Raw genomic sequence first — 18,380 nt, 5'->3', positions numbered from 1 at the left:
GATTATTTACCACACGTCACTGGCAGAGGGGCAGACCCTTTGCATCTCCAAAAGAAGACAAAACAACAACACGTTAAAAGGAGGCTTGCAACTGCACGCACATCAAGATAGGCCTGATTTGATACCCGAGCACGCGTGCGCTCTCAATGAAAATAGAGCCCGGAGACTTGATGGATTTTCAATATGGAGCTAGTGTGACTTTTTCTTTTTCTTTCACCTTATCATTGTCCAATCATCTTTTGCTCCTTTCCCTCATCCTGCTGTCTGGACAGCGTATTAAGTGTTGGGTGGCTGTAAAAGAAACCTTTTTTTTATCAGTTTCAGCCATCAGTGTCCTATGTCTAACACCTCATCCCTCGTCTGCGTACATTCTCGCCACATCCTGTAGAGTCCACAAAAAAAAAAAAAAATCTTATCCTTGCCCTGATCACTCATGTCTAAGTTGAACAATGTGGAGCGAGTGGATTTTCCACAAGGCCAACTGAATTATTGAGGTCAGACTATGCAAATTCCGCAGATGTGCCGTCATTAATCTTCTGGTTTGTGGACAAACGTGATCATTTATTTGTGACCCACGTATGGTAAAATGTGAAGCCAAATAGTGCACGGCACACTGCCCCCCCCCCCCCGCCTCCCCGCCCCCCCATCGTTCTTTGAATTTGGTTGAAGTGATTTCTTTGTGGATGGAATATGTGTTGGTTATCAGTTATTGTTCTGCACAACAAAAGTAGATTCTGGGGGCGGGGGGTGCTGGAGCCTATCCCAGCCGTCTCTGGGCAGTAGGCGGGGGACACCCTGAATCGGTTGCCAGCCAATCACAGGGCACACAGAGACGAACAACCATCCACGCTCACACTCACACCTAGGGATAATTTAGAGTGTTCAATCAGCCTGCCACGCATGTTTTTGGAATGTGGGAGGAAACCGGAGCACCCGGAAAAAACCCACGCAAGCCCGGGGAGAACATGCAAACTCCACACAGGGAGGCCGGAGCTGGAATCGAACCCGGTACCTTTGCACTGTGAAGCCGACGTGCTAACCACTGGACTACCGGGCCGCCAAAAGTAGATTGTGTGTTTTAAAAAAAAGCAAGCCAAATAAAAGGCGCCTTCAATTGTTTTCTCGAGTAAAGCGTGAGATCATGTTGCTTGACTGTTTTTGACATTTTCTTTTTTAATTCAAGAGCAGTCATTGCGCATGAGGAGAGAGATCCAATGTGTATTCATTGGAAAAAAAAATTAACCACAAATTACATCCTTGAAAATCATAGCTACATAAACAGCGTCAGTGGGTCTTAAACAAGGCCCTGTGGGACACTCACCCAACAGATTCCGCGAATATGAACGTTCCAGATCAAATGCATTGGAGAACGCCAGCCTTAATGAAGACTTTCAGTGAACTCAAGCCTCAAGCGTGAAGTGTTAATTGTTTCTCATAACGAACCGCGCTACGTTCCTTTATTATTGTTTGGTCTCTCCCGCCGAGAAAAAAAATCCTCTCCGATCCTGAGACTGTGTCTCGACCAGTAATGGATATAACCGGCAGCGAATGAGAAACATGCGTGGGTGTGTTTGTTTAACCTGCAGATCAATCCACACAGCATGGACCAAAAATAAAGGGGGGGGGGGGGGGGACGTCCGTACGTCCCTGCTGTCCGTACTTGAAAAGGCTCTGACTTGACTTTCTTTGTCCATCCCGTGTTGCCGCAGATTATACTTTAATATGCGCATTTTTGCGCAGCGCTGTAGCTTAGCGCGCTTGCTCATATCAGAGCGTTTTTTTCTCCCTTCCAAATGGGATCATCTCAGCGTGAAAGAAAGATTAGTGGGACGAGAGCGGCAGCTACAACTCTGCGCTGATCCCAGCCCCCGGCGCTACAGTACGACTAATGTGAGCATAAGAATTGCTTTTCATGGTGCACTGGATGAAAGTTTCAGCCCCGCACCCAGACAACCCAATCCTGCACTCATTAAGAATAATCGCGAAATTCACAGAGATACCTTTTCGTTTGCCCCGGGCAACTTTTTGTCAACATGATCTGCGCCTTAAGTGTATTATTGGGAGATTTCTCTTGGTATTGTTGTCCACTGATTTGCTGGCTGTGGGAAGAGATGATGGATTCAAAGGCAGCGTTTTGCAAAGCCAACCAAAGAAAACTAGCAATCGAGAAGAAACACCCCCCCACCCGGCCCCCCATTGAGTTCATTCATCTAGACAAAGCAGCAATACAGCTAGTCGGATTATATCATCGAACTCCGAACTGACCACATTGTCATCCAGAAGTACAATACAAAGTTATTTTGTGTCATTAGTGATCATTTGTTTCCGCTTGACAGAAATGAAGTTGAGCAACGGTTCTGTCTTTATCTAATATAAACCTTTCATTCATTCATTCATCTTCCGAACCGCTTGATCCTCACTAGGGTCGCGGGGGGTGCTGGAGCCCATCCCAGCCGTCTCCGGGCAGTAGGCGGGGGACACCCTGAATCGGTTGCCAGCCAATCGCAGGGCACACAGAAACGAACAACCATTCGCACTCATACTCACACCTAGGGACAATTTAGAGTGCTCAATCAGCCTGCCATGCATGTTTTTGGAATGTGGGAGGAAACCGGAGCACCCGGAGAAAACCCACGCAGGCCCCCGGGGAGAACATGCAAACTCCACACAGGGAGGCCGGAGCTGGAATCGAACCCGGTACCTCTGCACTGTGAAGCCGACGTGCTAACCACTGGACTACCGGGCCGCCTTAATATAAACCTGTTTATTTAAATTTATTGCTTTTTTTTAATGCAGTACATCTGAACATTTGAATTTTATGGACATGACCTCTCTAAAAGTTGGACTTTAGTGGAGGCAGACATACTTGGCCAATGGCGAAAGAGAGAGAAAGCTGCAGGGATGGTGCCATTCTTTAACTCCGTCGAAATATTCACAAGTTTCAATTGCGATGAATTCAAACAGGAATAGGATCGGTTGTGGCTGTCTCTAGTGCACGTTTATCTTTGCTTGGCAAAATAGGGAAACTGCGGGACTGATGCCAGGTCTGGCTTATGCAGCCAGACGAGTTGTCCACACATGCACACACACACACACGTACAGCGTCGGACAGCGTGCAGAACAGCTTGTCACAACGCATTGGATGCTCCACTGGGTGAAGTTTGTCAGGCTAAGCTGCAGCGATATTTTTCCGATTTATTTGCTTCCCCTGGTTTTTGGATTAATGTTTGTAAAAAATGCACGGTGAATGAATTGTTTGCTTTCGATGGATTAGTGTATACTGTACTCAAACCCATAGCGCATCAAACCACTGCGTAATGCAATTTGACTTGGCAAAGAGGTCCGTGAATGATTTCCAACGCATCGGCGGCGTTATGAAGTGTACGCAAAGAACCCGCAATGGTATCAGAATTCAGCTCTACGATAATCCCAAGGTCGAATTTTGCCCGACAATGAAACCTGACTTGCAACGTTGTTGGACAAACTCTTTCAATACATTGTTGTTGTTCTCGGATCTTCTATAATAAAAAGGGTCAACATTTGAAAATGTAAATTTAAAAAAAACCCTCCCATGAAGCTTGTTTTTCTGAGAAATACGTCTCAGTAGGATCCAGTGCCGTTGCGCAACTCCAGTCAAATGTAGCTGTGCACTCACTTGTATTCTTTGGGGTTGGACTCAGCATGACTTAGATTTGTTCTTGATTTTACTGTTTGGTGCTTTCTACCGCCTTTATTACCGATTTGTCTTACTATTTATTGTGCATGTTAAATCGCTCCATGTACAGCACTTTGTATGCAGCCATGGCTGTTTGAAAGTGCTCCAGAAATACTCTTGACTTGACTTGTCTGACAGTGTCAATCAAATTTGATTCTTCTTCTTTTGTCAGGGCAGAACTCGTCTCTCGTACTGTGGTGCGTGTGCAATATTTTCCGTCACGGGCAAAAAGTGGTCATGTCATGGTCTACATAAACTCCCCGTCACCCGCTTGCTTCATGTTGTGCATTCATCGGGCAGCCATCCGCTTGAACGAGGGGATATTAGCCTCGCGGTGATGCAAATCACGAGGGTCATGAATATGCAATGAGCGGCTCTTTCATAAAACATGAGGGGCTGTATATAGCCCAACTCCCACTCTGGCCACCAGTAATGCAGCAGAGGCTTTGCCGGGAGGTGGGCAGGGAGGCAGCATGTGAGGTGAGGTGAGGAGGGGACGGATTGGGAGATACGCCCGCAAGCTGGGGGAGGACAGTCCAGTCAGTCCGAGACACAGCAAACGGAGACGGAATCATTCCGGAGGGAGACGGAAGATATCCGCTTCGGGACTCTTGCCGCCCGAGCGGCTGAGGGGGTTGGGGGATCCTGCATGGTGTGACCTCCTCCACCATGGGATGCCGCCCGTGTCGCTTGCAGAAGCCTCAGGAACATTACCAACTTCTCTATGAAGTCTGCCAGGTAACTGTCACCCCAGCGTGTTGGCTCGCGCTTTGTTTCTCGCCGGTTTTGTTTTGACACCAGCCCGCAGCGGTAACTCGGGTTCTCGTTGAGTTGTTGCCGAGCGGACAGCTGAGCAGGCTGAACTCTGGCCGCGGTGGGGGGGCATTGTGAGGTGGCGCGCTTTTGCTTAAAGGGAGACGATGATGAAGAGGTGACAGCTCTCTCAATGTGTCCGCTTAGTGTGCGCCGACCTGCGGCCACCTCCTCATTGTCGCTCCAATGCTGACTCGGCGCGCTCAGACTTTAACCCCGGTGTGACTTTATACAAAAATTTAGATCTAACAACTGCTGCAAGGTATCTAAACACCTCGTTTCCAGTGTCATTTATTTGTAGCGCTGAGACAACCCCTCTATATGAGGATTCATCATTTTCTTTTCCGTAATGACATTCTTCGGAAATAGTTAGTCATTTCGGTGTGGGCTACTGTGTTGTTCTCGATGTACACAATTTTACATGTGATACTTTATAAGTGACACTGCGAGCGACTGTCAGCTTTGACTTGGATCTCGCTAAACGAGACGCACGCTTGTTTTTCAAGAAATTGAGCTTGGAAATGCTTTTTTTTCCAGAGACGTCAACATTGACTGCATCCAGCAGAGACACTCGTGCCATAAAAAGAATTGTCAACACAAACATACACCGGTTGGCGTGTCAAAGACTCCAGAAATGATTCTCTGTGAAGTCAGTTTGATATACAGTACCCCGAACAACTCTTCACAACTCTCTCCGTCTCCTTGCTAGCAACCAACAAGAGAACATTTTATTTATTCAATTCAAGGCAAAACTTTTAAAAAGAAACTGATTGTGCTTTTCCTCATAGGTCTGGATTTTAAACAGGAACACCACTTTGTTCTTGATTTTACTGCTTGGTGCTTTCTACCGCCTTTATTACCGATTCGTCTTACTGTTTATTGTGTATGTTAAATCGCTCCATGTACAGCACTTTGTATGCAGCGATGGCTGTTTGAAAGTGCTCGAGAAATACTCTTGACTTGACTTGACTTATTTTTGTGAACAGACGGTCGACAGTCCAAATATTATCAAGCGCTATTAATCAGCGCTCAGTGTTCAAAAGAATTGGTTTTTCCCTTTTCGTAATGAGCAGAAAGAAAGAAAAAAAAAATAAGCCTGAGCTTGATCGCACCGCAGGGTTCCTTTTTAAACTTGACCCTTGTGGCCGCCGAGAGCTCTTCAAAGCACAAGGTAAGTGCCATGTGGAGATGTAAGTTTCGCTGCCTTTGTCTGAGGCTTTGCGGTAAGGTCTTGGAAAGTCAGTCCGAGCGACCGAGTGCGCTTAATTTTTCCATAAGCGCCACGTAATGGCTGCGGCGCCGTGCTGAGGACCCCGAGCTTAATTGGAGCCCTCGGTACAAGGTGGCTCTTGAGGTTCTGATCCACACTGAACTGAGTCGGGCTATTGTATGTCTGCCAGATCCTTTGCTTTCTTCCCAAATCCTGCTCAGCCAAGGAACGCCAGTTTACCCAGAAACCATTGATCCGCCTCAAGGAAGCTTCCTCTTCCAAGCTTCCCAGATACCAGTGCCTAATTACCCGTATTTCTGAGTGAAGTTGTCTTACGCCGCTCAAGAATCCAAGCAGTTACTCTACCAAATGATCTCAGTGTGACTTCTGGTGAACAGCGAGATCGGCAAACGGCGATGGAGACATTCGTATAAGGCACAGTCAGTCACAGTCTGGAGACCTTGCCATGCCGTCAGACACCACTGCCGTCAAAGCATTTACCAAAACACGCAGCGCTCTCGAATGACAATCGACACCTATCGCAAGCCCCGGCACTGCGCTCCTGACGCCGTGGCTTCTTAACTCATTCACTCCCAAAGACGTTTTTAAACGTCTTTTCAGACTTGGTCCAAAATTGGCTGGTTCTGAATGAGTTAATAACAGCTTGGATCAATCCCCTTCCTTGTGCCATCACATCTGCGAGACAACCGGAGCAGTTGGCTGCCACCCACCGGGGAGTGCCCGCCCGTGGAAGCGCATATGCTTTGTCGGCCCGACGGGAATTGCGGTCGCAGACATAAAACCACCTCTTAAATCAGAAGAATCCAACAAATCGACGGTAAATAAAGCATTTTCACCCTGTACATATGAAGTCAGAGTTTGAGGAGTTTAGCGCCTCTCAGGTAGTTCAGTCTGCCGAGTGAATCGTCCCGAGACACAAAGCTAAACTAAATAAGAAATGCAATGTACATCTCCGTTTTTGTCCGTATGCGGCTTGTGGCTTTGACGAAGGGGATCGCCTCGCATATCGGCGTTGTCCCATCGCGGTGCAAGCGCCTCAACCATTCCGGTGCCAAGAATACTGCAAACGGCAACATTGTGGATTACTCAGGGTATTTTGAGATGGCTACACACGAGGTGTGGCTGTCCGGTGAAAAGGGTTTGAGGTCTGTTCCACGGTGCCTTGGGCTAGTGAATTCCAAAGACCACAGCTGCGCAAATTCCTCACCGACCGCGAACAAAACAGACGTGATTTAGAACAAATTAGTACTCCTTTAAGTGCAGCTTTGCTCTTATCATTAAATGGATTTAACAGAGACCTCTCTCAGGGGACGCGCCGGAGGGGGTTGCCCGAGTCACTTCTGCATGACAGTCACGGTTAGTTACGTCAACGCGGACGATGGCTCAAGTTCGTTCGTGGAGGCAAATCCGACCCGAGATGAACACAACTGTTCACTTTGTCAGATTACGGGTTTATTCCGGCATAGTCTGAGATCTCCCAAGTGATGAAGCAACGTATATTGTGTGTTGTGTGTTTTTTCCCAGTCTGCCGCAAAGGGCCACTCGGTGTCAAAGGTGAGATTTGTGAATAGAGGCGGGTGGGACCCCCTCCACAGCCGGGAGGAGACTCCCCCCAATTGAGAGCACTGGAGCAGAATGCTCGCGGTTCAACATAAAAAAAGAGTGGGGTGGGGGGCTGGGGGGTCTAAAGGCTTTGTCTCTGGTTCACTGCTTTCAAGTAGCCTCGGGATTCCTGGCAACCAGGTTGACTGCGGGAGACGACATGCGGCATAAAGAGCACACAAAGGAGCCTGTATTTCTCAGATGATGCGCAACATCGGGGCTCTCCGCGGGCCACAAGCGACGATTCCAAGTCGTGTCTGACGTTGCGACGATTTACTGCCAATTTAGTCGTCAAGTCAAGAGTATTTCTCGAGCACTTTCAAACAGCCATCGCTGCATACAAAGTGCTGTACATGGAGTGATTTAACATACACAATAAACAGTAAGACAAATCGATTAATAAAGGCGGTAGAAAGCACCAAGCAGTAAAATCAAGAACAAATCTAAGTCATGCTGACTCGAACGCCAAAGAATAAAAGTGATTTACTGCAAAACAGCGCTTTAGTTTTCTTGACATCGATATCAATCTCGTGGTTTTGTTTCATGAATGCTTTTTTTTGGGGGGGGGGGGGGTGTTGCAGTTTTGACATTTGTCTTGTTACAAGCAAAATGTTGGCAATGTTTAATGTTGTGGAATGAGAAGTTTAATTCTGCTGAAATGATCCACTTATCCTTGAAGCTCAGGATTAACATGAATCTGTGCTGCTTGTTAGCCGGCTCACAACCTCTTGCTGATTGCTGCAAATATTTTTCCCGTTATAGTCGCCATTCTTCTTCACGCTATATATATACTGTGTGTATAGTATATATATATATATAATATACACAATGGGTGTGTGTGTATATACTGTATATACTGTATATAATATACAGTATCCACACACACACACGCACATCCTTGTATTGTTCCCAAAACATTTAGCCCGAAAAAACTGTTTTTTTTTAGGGATTGAAGATTTAAGGCAGATTTATGGACATTGAAGATTTATGGCAGATTTATGGACATTGAAGATTTATGGGATACCAAATGACCCGCAGCACCGGATGTTTTTGCTCGAAGGTCATTGCAAGAAAAAAATGTCGGGAGTGTTTTCAGTTGCATGGCAGGGGTAGGGACAGTCATGAGTAAACTCGCTTAGAACAAAAAGAAATATTGTGCGGAATCGGAGCGCTATTCCGAGAGTAACTCCACCCTGGCGATCACTTCTTCTGGACAGAAATGTTCCAACAAATTTGAGTTTTTCTTACGATATGAGCATCATTTGTTACAAGCATGCAATCCATTGCCGTCAGATTTGGAGGGTACGTGCTCACCACTCCTTCATAGCTGTGTTCAAAGGCCATAATTATTGGCTCCGCCTCTTTCCCAAAGTCACCTGGGATTGGCTTCAGCAATGATGGATGGATGATTTCATGTAGTGGCGGTTCAAATCTCATCCATCACTAATTGTTTTTGTCCTGGCCTCTCGCTCTCTTCAGGTTAATGGCAAAGACCTCTCAAAGGCGACCCATGACCAAGCAGTGGAGGCCTTCCGTACCGCCAACGATCCCATTATGGTCCAAGTCTTGCGGCGGGCCCCTGCGCCCAAACCGATTTCCCCCACTGCCGACACGCAACTGTTAGACACCAGCACGCAGACTGACATCACCCTCCAACACATGATGCCCCTCGCCACGTTGCCACCGCCGGCACCGCCTGTGACCGTGCTCCAGGACTACCTGCTTCCAGAGGGGTAAGCGCAACCTATCGACAATATTTAGGGGGGAGCGCGGGGGGGTCCATATTCTGGTCGGTGGGCAGCATGTGTGGCACCCAAGGCAACATGATGTGTAGCTTGTCACTTTATTCTGAATTGGTCACACGCTAGAGTTTATTTCCAGACAGCAATTGATGGTTGATACATTTCAAGGGGAACTCTCACTGTACGCCATTTAGAAAGTCCCAATGACGGAAAAGAAAGAAAAAACAAAAAGGAACTCAAACGCAGATCGAGCTTTCACGCCGGCAGCTAATTGGGATCACGACACCTTATCGCAAAGCTGTGATCGCGCAGGATTGGAGCGCGTACCTGTCGCAGGAGCCGACAACTTCCACGGCACACGAGGCAAATTAAATCAAGAACGGCGCGAAGGGATATTTGCATATTCCCTTTGTTTCTTTCCGCGTCAGGCCTTTAAGATAGGAAATCGCGGCTCCGTTTTGCGTCTTCCTCTCGAATTGATATCCTCTTCGAATTAGTCGCGGAGCATCTCTATTTGTGACAGGCCTCTGGGTTCGCACTGCAGTTCAAAATGGTAGCGGGGGCATCGCGATAAAGATTATTTTGCTTCCAAAGTATGTCGTTTGTCCTTCAATCTGTCTTTTTTTTGTGTGTGGGGGGGTGGTTGTTTCAGGCATCCTCCTGGGCATGAATACTTTGACCCCAATGATTTCCTGGATGGTATTAATCAAGACATTGAACGTGAAGAGCTGGAATATGAAGTAAGTATTGTTTGTCTTTTGTTTGGAACGAATGAAGTCCAAAAATGATTCCTGCGCTGGACGATTTGTTGCTACATTGTTGAACTTTCGCGTTGGGATTTGGTGAACCCGAGTGTTCAGTCGTATGAAATAATACACAACGAATAGATTCATTCATCCGTTTTTATTGAGGAACGACATGTTTTGAAGTGTCTTTGCTCCCGGGCAAATCCAGCAGGCGCAGGTACGGCACACTTCAATCTTCATCCAACAAAACCCGCAACACGTCAGTGCGGTTTAAGCCGACTCGGCCTCGCCTTTGTGTCCCCGGGCGCTGCCGTTTCAAGTGGCGTTTTATCCCAGGCGACATTGATTACCCCCCCCCCTCCCCCCCACATACAGACGCTGATATGTCGGCCAGACAGGAGTCATTACTTACTTGCGATAAGGCGTAATAAGTCTTCCCCTGAGCCCTGTGCCGTAGAGATGAATAGCTGTCAGGTAATTAGATCGAGCGGCTCACCGATCGGTCGTGATGGATTTGTTGATGTTCGTTGGAATAATCCCGGGATGATGTAGGTGTGGGCTCAGAGCCGTCTTTGTGATTCGGCCGTGACCTCTATCCACCTTGTTCCCTGGTTGTACAAAAAAAAAATCATATCAGGAGGGCGGGGGTTGGCCAAAAGCAAATGTGATGCAGCTCGGCGCTTGCCCACCCCATAGCATCTTTTATTTTGAAAATCTCCATTAAAAAAAGGCCACCAACAACAATGGAGTGCTACTTTAGTTTCATAAAGGATCAGAGCCATCATTTTAAGATGGTTCGAATTTCTCGACCAAGAAGCTACTCGGCGTACCTCAGACTGTGAGATGACATTTGTTGACAAGTGTAAGCGGGCAGCGTCTACCTGCTGTTCGCGACATCCTTTCTCGTTCTGTCGAAAGCAAATAGCTGCCCGGCATCTGGCTGCAAAATTCATTCGTGATTGACAAGTGGCGCTTCCCTCAGTGATGGAATTTCAGATTTTCAACCACCATTCCCAACGCGCATCAAAACAAATGATTCTGATGTGTTCACAAGAAATAGATATTTGCCTCGATTGATTGCCGGATTTTTGACGCAACGCGTACCAACGTACGTCAACAGGAGGTCGATCTGTACAGAGCCAACATCCAAGACAAGCTCGGCATGACGATCTGTTACAGGACCGACGATGAGGATGAAGCTGGGATCTACATCAGTGAGGTATGCTTGGAATATTTCCTTGTTGTTGTTCCTGAATGAACTTGTATTCTTTGGCGTTCGACTCAGCGTGACTTAGATTTGTTCTTGATTTTACTGCTTGGTGCTTTCTACCGCCTTTATTACCGATTCGTCTTACTGTTTATTGTGTATGTTAAATCGCTCCATGTACAGCACTTTGTATGCAGCGATGGCTGTTCGAAAGTGCTCGAGAAATACTCTTGACTTGACTTGATTTTACTGCTTGGTGCTTTCTACCGCCTTTTTACCATTTCGTCTTACTGTTTATTGTGTATGTTAAATCGCCGCCATTAACGCCATCAAAGTCAGCGAGGCAAACTAAATGCCATCAGGAATTTAAAGATTGCACGTTTTTGAGGGGGGGGGGGGGGGCGGCGGGGGGGGGGGGGCGAGAAGCTGAGAGCGCCCGACAGGAAATTCACGTCTTCTTCATGCGTGTCCTTTAGATTGATCCAAACAGCATCGCCGCCAAAGACGGCAGAATTAGAGAAGGTGACAAAATCGTCCAGGTGAGAGCTCACTATTCGATCCTGATCCCGTTGTCTGTTTGGTAATCGTTACCCCGGCAGATGATTTCAAATGATCTATGTTCTTCATGTCGCCCTTGAAGATCAACGGCATTGAGATCCAGAACCGTGAAGATGCGGTCGTGCTGCTGACCAGCGAAGGCAACCAGAATATCTCCCTGCTGGTTGCCAGGCCACAAATGCAGGTGAGAAGGATCGTTACGGAGGCCTACTCCGTCAAGGATGAACTACTGGAGCTTTTTTTTTCCGCGTGACGACAAGGTCGTCATTTTTCCAAAGCAAATAGCAAATCTTTGCACCTCCCTCCTGTGACTCAGCTGGACGAGGGCTGGTTGGACGACGACAGGAACGACTTCCTGGATGACCTTCACATGGACATGCTGGAGCAGCAGCACCGTCGGGCCATGCAGTTCACCGCCAGCATGCTGCAGCAGGTGCTTCTCCTCCCGCACACGTGCGCCGAGTCGGTGCGAAGACGCAAAGAAAATCGATGAATCGGCGATAGCGCGCGCGGTTATGAGCGACTGCGCGATCCTCGACTTTGACCGGAGCAGTCAACGGCGCAGGTGTTCCATTGTCAACCCGACATTCTGTTCGGCAGACGGTGTGCGACGCTTTCTCGATTTTTCTAACTGTAGAACCGTCTGAGTTTTTTTTTCCCGACATTGCTGTCCCAACATGTGCCAGGAACGCATTTCGATTCTGACAAATAACGATTATTTTCATTGCGGGGGTCTCGATCCGTGATTGGAAAAAGAGAAATTGAGCGCAGGGAGCTCGTCTTGGAATTCAAATCAACGTTTTCTTGTATCATCAACATTTAAAAAAGCGTTGAGTACCGACATCCAGCATGCAACAAGTTGTTCCAGTTCAAAGTATTTACGAGCCTTATGCATGGTCCTGGGTTTTTTTTCCCTTTCCCAGAAGAAGCATGAGGAAGACGGAGTGACCACTGACACGGCGACGCTCCTCTCCAATCACCACGAAAAGGACAGCGGGGTCGGCCGCACCGACGAGAGCACACGGAACGATGAGAGTTCAGAACAGGAGAACCTCGCCGATGACCATACGACGGCATCCAGCACGCTGAGCAGCTGCAGAAAACTGACCTACAGCCAAGACACCCTGGGCAGTACGGAGCAGCCTTTCGGCAGCGAATCCTTCATCTCCGCCGACTACGCCGACGCCGACTTTCTGGGCATCCCCGCCGACGAATGCGAGCGTTTCCGAGAACTCCTGGAGCTGAAGTGCCAAATGAGGAACGGGGGAACAACGCAGGGCTCGTGCAGCCACGGCGGCGGCGGCGGGGCCCAAGGCCAAGACCGGGAGGTCGCGGACAAAGAGCTGGAGCTGCTCAACGAGGAGCTGCGCAACATCGAGCTGGAGTGTCTGAATATCGTGCGCGCCCACAAGATGCAGCAGCTTCGGGAGCGCTGTCGCGAATCCTGGATGCTCCACGACAGCGGCTTCCGCAACTACAACACCAGCATCGACGCACGGCGACGCGAGCTGTCGGACATTACGGAGATGCCGGAGAAATCGGACAAAGACAGCTCCAGCGCCTACAATAGCGGCGAGAGCTGCCGCAGCACCCCTCTTACGTTGGAGCTGTCCCCGGACAATTCGCTCCGACGCGGGCCGGAGCACCGAGCCGGAGGGCTGGCGAAATCTCCCCAAGAGGCGTGCGGCCCCGGCGGGAGCGAAGCGCTTTCAAAGGAGTCGGATTGCGAGCGGAGCAAAGCGGGAGAGTCCGGCAAATCCGCGAGGGGCTTCGCTCCGCAACGCTCGCCGTACAAACACGCGCACATCCCCGCCCACGCCAGACACTACCAGAGCTACATGCAGCTGATCCAGCAGAAATCGGCCGTGGAGTACGCCCAAAGTCAGATGAGCCTAGTCAGTATGTGTCGGGACCCGAGCGAGCCGGGCCAAAAGATGGAGTGGAAGGTCAAAGTGCGCAGCGACGGCACCCGCTACATTACCAAGCGTCCCGTTCGGGACAAGCTGCTGCGGGAGCGCGCCCTGCGCATCCACGAGGAACGCTGCGGCATGACCACCGACGACGACGCCGTCAGCGAGCTGAAGATGGGCCGCTACTGGAGCAAGGAAGAGAGGAAGCAGCACGCCGTCCGCTCCAAGGAGCAGAGGCAACGGCGACAGTTCATGAAGCAGAGCCGGGCCGATTGCCTGAAGGAGCAACTCGGCCCCGAGGACAAAAAGGAACCCAACATCATTGAACTCAGCAACAAAAAGATGATGAAAAAGAGAAATAAGAAAATATTCGACCACTGGATGACCATCCAGGAACTGCTGACCCACGGGACCAAGTCACCGGATGGCACCAAAGTTTACACCTCACTCTTGTCTGTGACCACGGTCTAAGTGTCGCTTCGAGCGAGGAGGCGCGATGGGAGGACGGTGAGCTGGAAATGGGACTCGGGCAGTTGGCGTCGACTTTTCCGCTTCGTTCAATGTGGCAAATTGTTGTCAATGGCAAGAAAAGACTTTCGCGGAGAGTTTCCGCGGGATTGCTTCGATTGGACTGGATTTGTCAGTGGCCTTGGACTCGAACCAAATTCATACAGTTTTTTGTTGTTGTTGTTTTTTGGGCCTTTGTGCTTGCTCTTTTGAATAATCTTGGAAGCATACTTTTTATTTGGAGGTATGAAATGCGCCGTGCGTAAGCAGCCAGCCGTTACACAACATATTTTACGATACTTTGTTTTGAACTGCATATCTTTGATCAGTATTCTTCTGCTTCGCATATTCTTCTTTTACGGAAACACGTGATTGTTTTTGTTTGTTTGTTTTTCCCGCAAAGTATAAAACGTAATCCTCTCCTGTAAATAAATTTTGGCAAAAAATGTAATTTGCTTATAATGCTGAAAATTCCCCCCAAAGTTGTTACCGTCAGCGACATCCGTTCCATCGCGTTTGAGATCAACAGAGCGTTTAAGTGCCCGTGTTTCGACAAAAGGCATTTCATATATGATTGTGTTTTGCTGTTGAAGCACACTTTATAGTCACTTTTGTTTTCTTCAAGTCAACAGCGGCTTCCTCCGTAAATCCTGAGTTAGGCACAACATTTGACATCCTGTAAAATGACAGAAATAAATTATTGTTTTATATATGACGAGCACACTTGGTCGGGATCGTTTGTTGGAATTGTTGAGTGTACTTGGTCAAGAGCCGTTTCGTGGTTTGGGTTGTCGTAGCATTTTTTTTGCGGTGCTCTCCGGCGTGGACCAAAATAATCCATCACGATCATCCTAAAGCGTCCAAGGAGCCCACCTCCTCAGCTGCACGATGCACGGATGGCACATCCCCAAAATGGCAACACATGTACGCTCAGTTGGGGTAATTGCACCTTTATTAGTCTCGCGTTCAGATTTTTTTTACAACCCGGCGCAAAGACCAGATCGCATCTCCACTAATGGCCTCTAAAAGCATCAGGCTGTTAGAAACAAGGCCCTTCAGTGTCATTACACGGAGCGGTTGTGAGGGGGGGCGGGGCTCGTGCGGCTCCAGCGCTGGGGCTCCACGTTGTGTAAAAATGAATAATTATACTTCATTTGTGTGTGGAAAAAAACTTATCAGAAAAAAAAAACATCACATCACCATTGGCGATATTTCATTTCGATAATTCCATATCTCCAGTATATGACCAGTCTGTATCTGGCATGAGATCAACATTTTCAGTCAAGCGGTGTCATGTCTGTCTGTCTGTCTGTCTGTTTTGTTTTCAGGCCCAGCTGGAGTGAAGGGGCGGAGCCCTCCAGCGGGCGCACCTGTTCTGCGTTGACCACTCAAGCCTGCCGTGTAATTTAGGACTGCCGAGCAGCTGGACATCGCTTGCTGTCATGTTCAAAGTGTCATTTTCGAGACCTCTCAATAGTCCATTGTTCATAAGTACTTACATTTTTTTTATTGCTTTTGATTATTCTTGTCAAGCTCGGTTTCATTTGGTTTAAAAATAAAGTCACAACGACAAAACAGTCCCTCGTTCATTTTCAGCAATAATGTATTTATTGCTCCCATTGTCACTTTCAATTTATTTCAGTGGCATTTGTGTGTTTTTCTTTCTTCCACCAGGGGCGTACTAACAATGAGTTTGTTCACATGTGTGGGGGTAGAACTGATGTCTGTGGTTTTTAAGAAAATGAACGCGTTTGCAACCTCCACCCAACAGCTGAATGGGATTTGGACAAGTGAAAAAAAAAATGTTTGTCGATTTTAACTTTCATTCACAGGCCGCATGCTTTGGTGCCACGGGCGGAGGAGAGCCCGGGTTCATCCTGCGGACAGAATCGGGTGGAACTGAAAGAGAGCCTGATGTCTTGTTTGTGCTTTTTCAGGTTTTTCAATGAAGCTCATTTGGAGACACGGTGAATGTCACAACATTCCCCAGCAGAGCGAGCGCTGTGTGCATTCTGATTACACGCGGTGCTTCTTGGTCTGGCTGGGGAAACTACACGGCGCCCCCTTTCGGATGACAAAGGGATTAAACACAAAGAACTGTTGCGAGCAACTAAACACCTGGGTTATGATGACAGGTATTTTGATGACGTCACCGTAACCCAGCGTTTACATGTTTGTACCAAAACAATCAAGAATGATTTGTGATGCGTTCAGGGGGGACCTTGGTTCCATTTTGAAATTGGCTTATTGAGAAAGACGGCAGATCGCTGGTAGGACTAATGAAAGAAGGTCCACTGGAGATTGTTGGGTTCACCTGGCGCTTTAAAAGGGGCGGGGCTGTCACTGACAGGTGACCGTTCGCGCGACGTATAAAAAGCAGCATCGAATTATATTACGTTTGTGAATACACTCGCTTCGTCGTCGGCATTGCCCAATGGTAAGCTACGCGTGTGCTTTTCTTGACCAGATATGTAAAATTCGCTTTTAGGTTCGATCGTGATCGGTTGCTTTGTTTGTCTGCTTTTGCATCGTTGTCAGTTGTGCTTTATGTTTGCCGCATCGCTATGCAATCGCAGTCAGTTACCGTTCGCAATCGGCAATTTAAGCAGCGTGGGCTAAAGTGCTGCTAGAACAGTGGTGTCTTTTATTTAACTCATTTTTGCAAAGTTGTCATGTTTGTCCAGCTGCAATTTGCAAACGGAGTAAATTGCGTTGCAGCCGGGCTTAATCATGCCGGCGCTCCACTTGCGAGTTGGACCTTTGGGACTTGTAGTTCGTTTGTTGGAGACGACTTAATGTGTTTGTGATGTATGGTTTCTTAAGTTTAAAATGATGACGATGATAATAATACATAGTGAAATCATGGTTGATTAAAGTATTTATTGAATGTATTGTTAAAATAAGTTAATTGTCAATTCTATACATATTTACATCGTGATGCAGAAAGCTAGATTTTTTTTTTACTGCATTTATGTGTGCTTTAGGTTATTACCTGCTACTGCAACTACTTCTGTTACATTTACTATAAGTATGCAATGACAAACGTATTCCTTCATCTCTCTAAACTGATGTGAGATAAGAACTTGGCAGCAGTCGGAATGGGGCCAGAAAGGCAAAACATATCTCAAGTTACATCCATTGATGTTTTGAGATACGAGTGACCTTATGTTTTGAAGTGCGAGACTCGGTGCCATCAGTGTCACTCATGCTCATCATCACTCACTTCTGGGACTTTCTGGTGTTTTCTCAGGGAATGATGGACCCGATTAGTGGCAATGAAATTAATTTCAATGGAAAAAGATAATTTGCATGGTTCGAGAATGATGAGCATGTCCACAAGATGAATTCAACTCATCACGATTAAAATGTTTTCGACACCAATCCTGGGACTTTCTGGGGAAAGAAATCAAAAAGTGAAAGTCATGGTGAGTTGCGCAGTGTTTATCTGTGAAAATACCATATATGAGTAAATTAGTGGATACATATTCACATCATTGTGCAATACTGTAAAATAAAGATAAGTTGGACCAATGCATAAAAATGTTAACATTTATTGCTGTTTCTGAATACCCCATTTGAAATCAAAAGCATCCAGAGTGTACACCGAAATCATACAATTATATATGGTTTCACAAAGGCAGTGAACACATACTGTATTACAATCTACAAAAATCTACTTTACAGAAATTTAAAATCCTAAATATCAAAAAGTACAGCTGCAGAAAAAGATGAAGAACTGCAACCAGAGACTGCTCTGAAATCAGTCTGTGAAACGAATGTGACATCACAATACAAAGAAAGCGAACGTCATCTTTGTACTTACAGCTGGTTTTGGAAACTACAACCGGCAGACATAACAAACACAAATTCCAAAAAATAACCAATAGGATTGAAATGATCATATAAATAATGGTGACTTTCTATACCCGCGTGCCATTTCCCAGACGATGCCTCTCTGCAACGTAGCATCGTAATCGTGTCGTCCTGTGAGATTGGTAGTGTATCGAGCAAAAATTAGGTTTCAATCATGGCACGCACTGTGAAGAGATCCCCTTTCACAAGGATGGAGAAGTGACTTTAAAAAAAGAGACACATTCCCTCCAGCCTGGTGGCCAAACAGGACAGAAGTGATTGGGGATTGGGATCAGGTCAATGCACAACTCCAGCGCCGTCAACTGGCTACTCCTGTCGTCTGATGCTTGTGGCTTCAAAGAGACGCAGCATACAAATCCTTTCTAAACATGGAATGAGTGGCATCAAAGCTCGTCAAACGGTTCCAACTGGTGGCCAAACAGGACAGAAGTGATTGGGGATTGGGATCAGGTCAATGCACAACTCCAGCGCCGTCA

At 47.3% G+C, this 18,380-nt stretch overlaps 1 protein-coding gene across 3 annotated transcripts in view; it reads left to right on the top strand.

Moving 5' to 3' along the window:
• Positions 1 to 14,749, top strand: part of pdzrn3b (PDZ domain containing RING finger 3b) — a 60,773-nt gene extending 46,024 nt beyond the window's left edge. For 2 of the 3 annotated variants that reach the window (XM_052076060.1, XM_052076059.1), the window contains 7 exons: positions 8,841 to 9,094; positions 9,756 to 9,843; positions 10,970 to 11,068; positions 11,533 to 11,595; positions 11,697 to 11,798; positions 11,931 to 12,047; positions 12,538 to 14,749. In XM_052076060.1, the coding sequence (XP_051932020.1) occupies positions 8,841 to 9,094; positions 9,756 to 9,843; positions 10,970 to 11,068; positions 11,533 to 11,595; positions 11,697 to 11,798; positions 11,931 to 12,047; positions 12,538 to 13,995 (2,181 nt within the window). In that variant the 3' untranslated portion in view covers positions 13,996 to 14,749. Of the gene's footprint in view, positions 1 to 4,177; positions 4,454 to 8,840; positions 9,095 to 9,755; positions 9,844 to 10,969; positions 11,069 to 11,532; positions 11,596 to 11,696; positions 11,799 to 11,930; positions 12,048 to 12,537 lie in introns of those variants that run through there. The other variant, XM_052076061.1, reaches the window with a different exon arrangement.
• Positions 14,750 to 18,380: the final 3,631 nt, after the last annotated feature.

Source organism: Hippocampus zosterae, chromosome 9 (assembly GCF_025434085.1).
Source record: "Hippocampus zosterae strain Florida chromosome 9, ASM2543408v3, whole genome shotgun sequence".
Classification (NCBI taxonomy): Eukaryota; Metazoa; Chordata; class Actinopteri; order Syngnathiformes; family Syngnathidae; genus Hippocampus; species Hippocampus zosterae.
The sequence above is the reverse complement of the archived record's forward strand: the minus strand, read 5'-3'. Positions and strand labels throughout refer to the sequence as shown.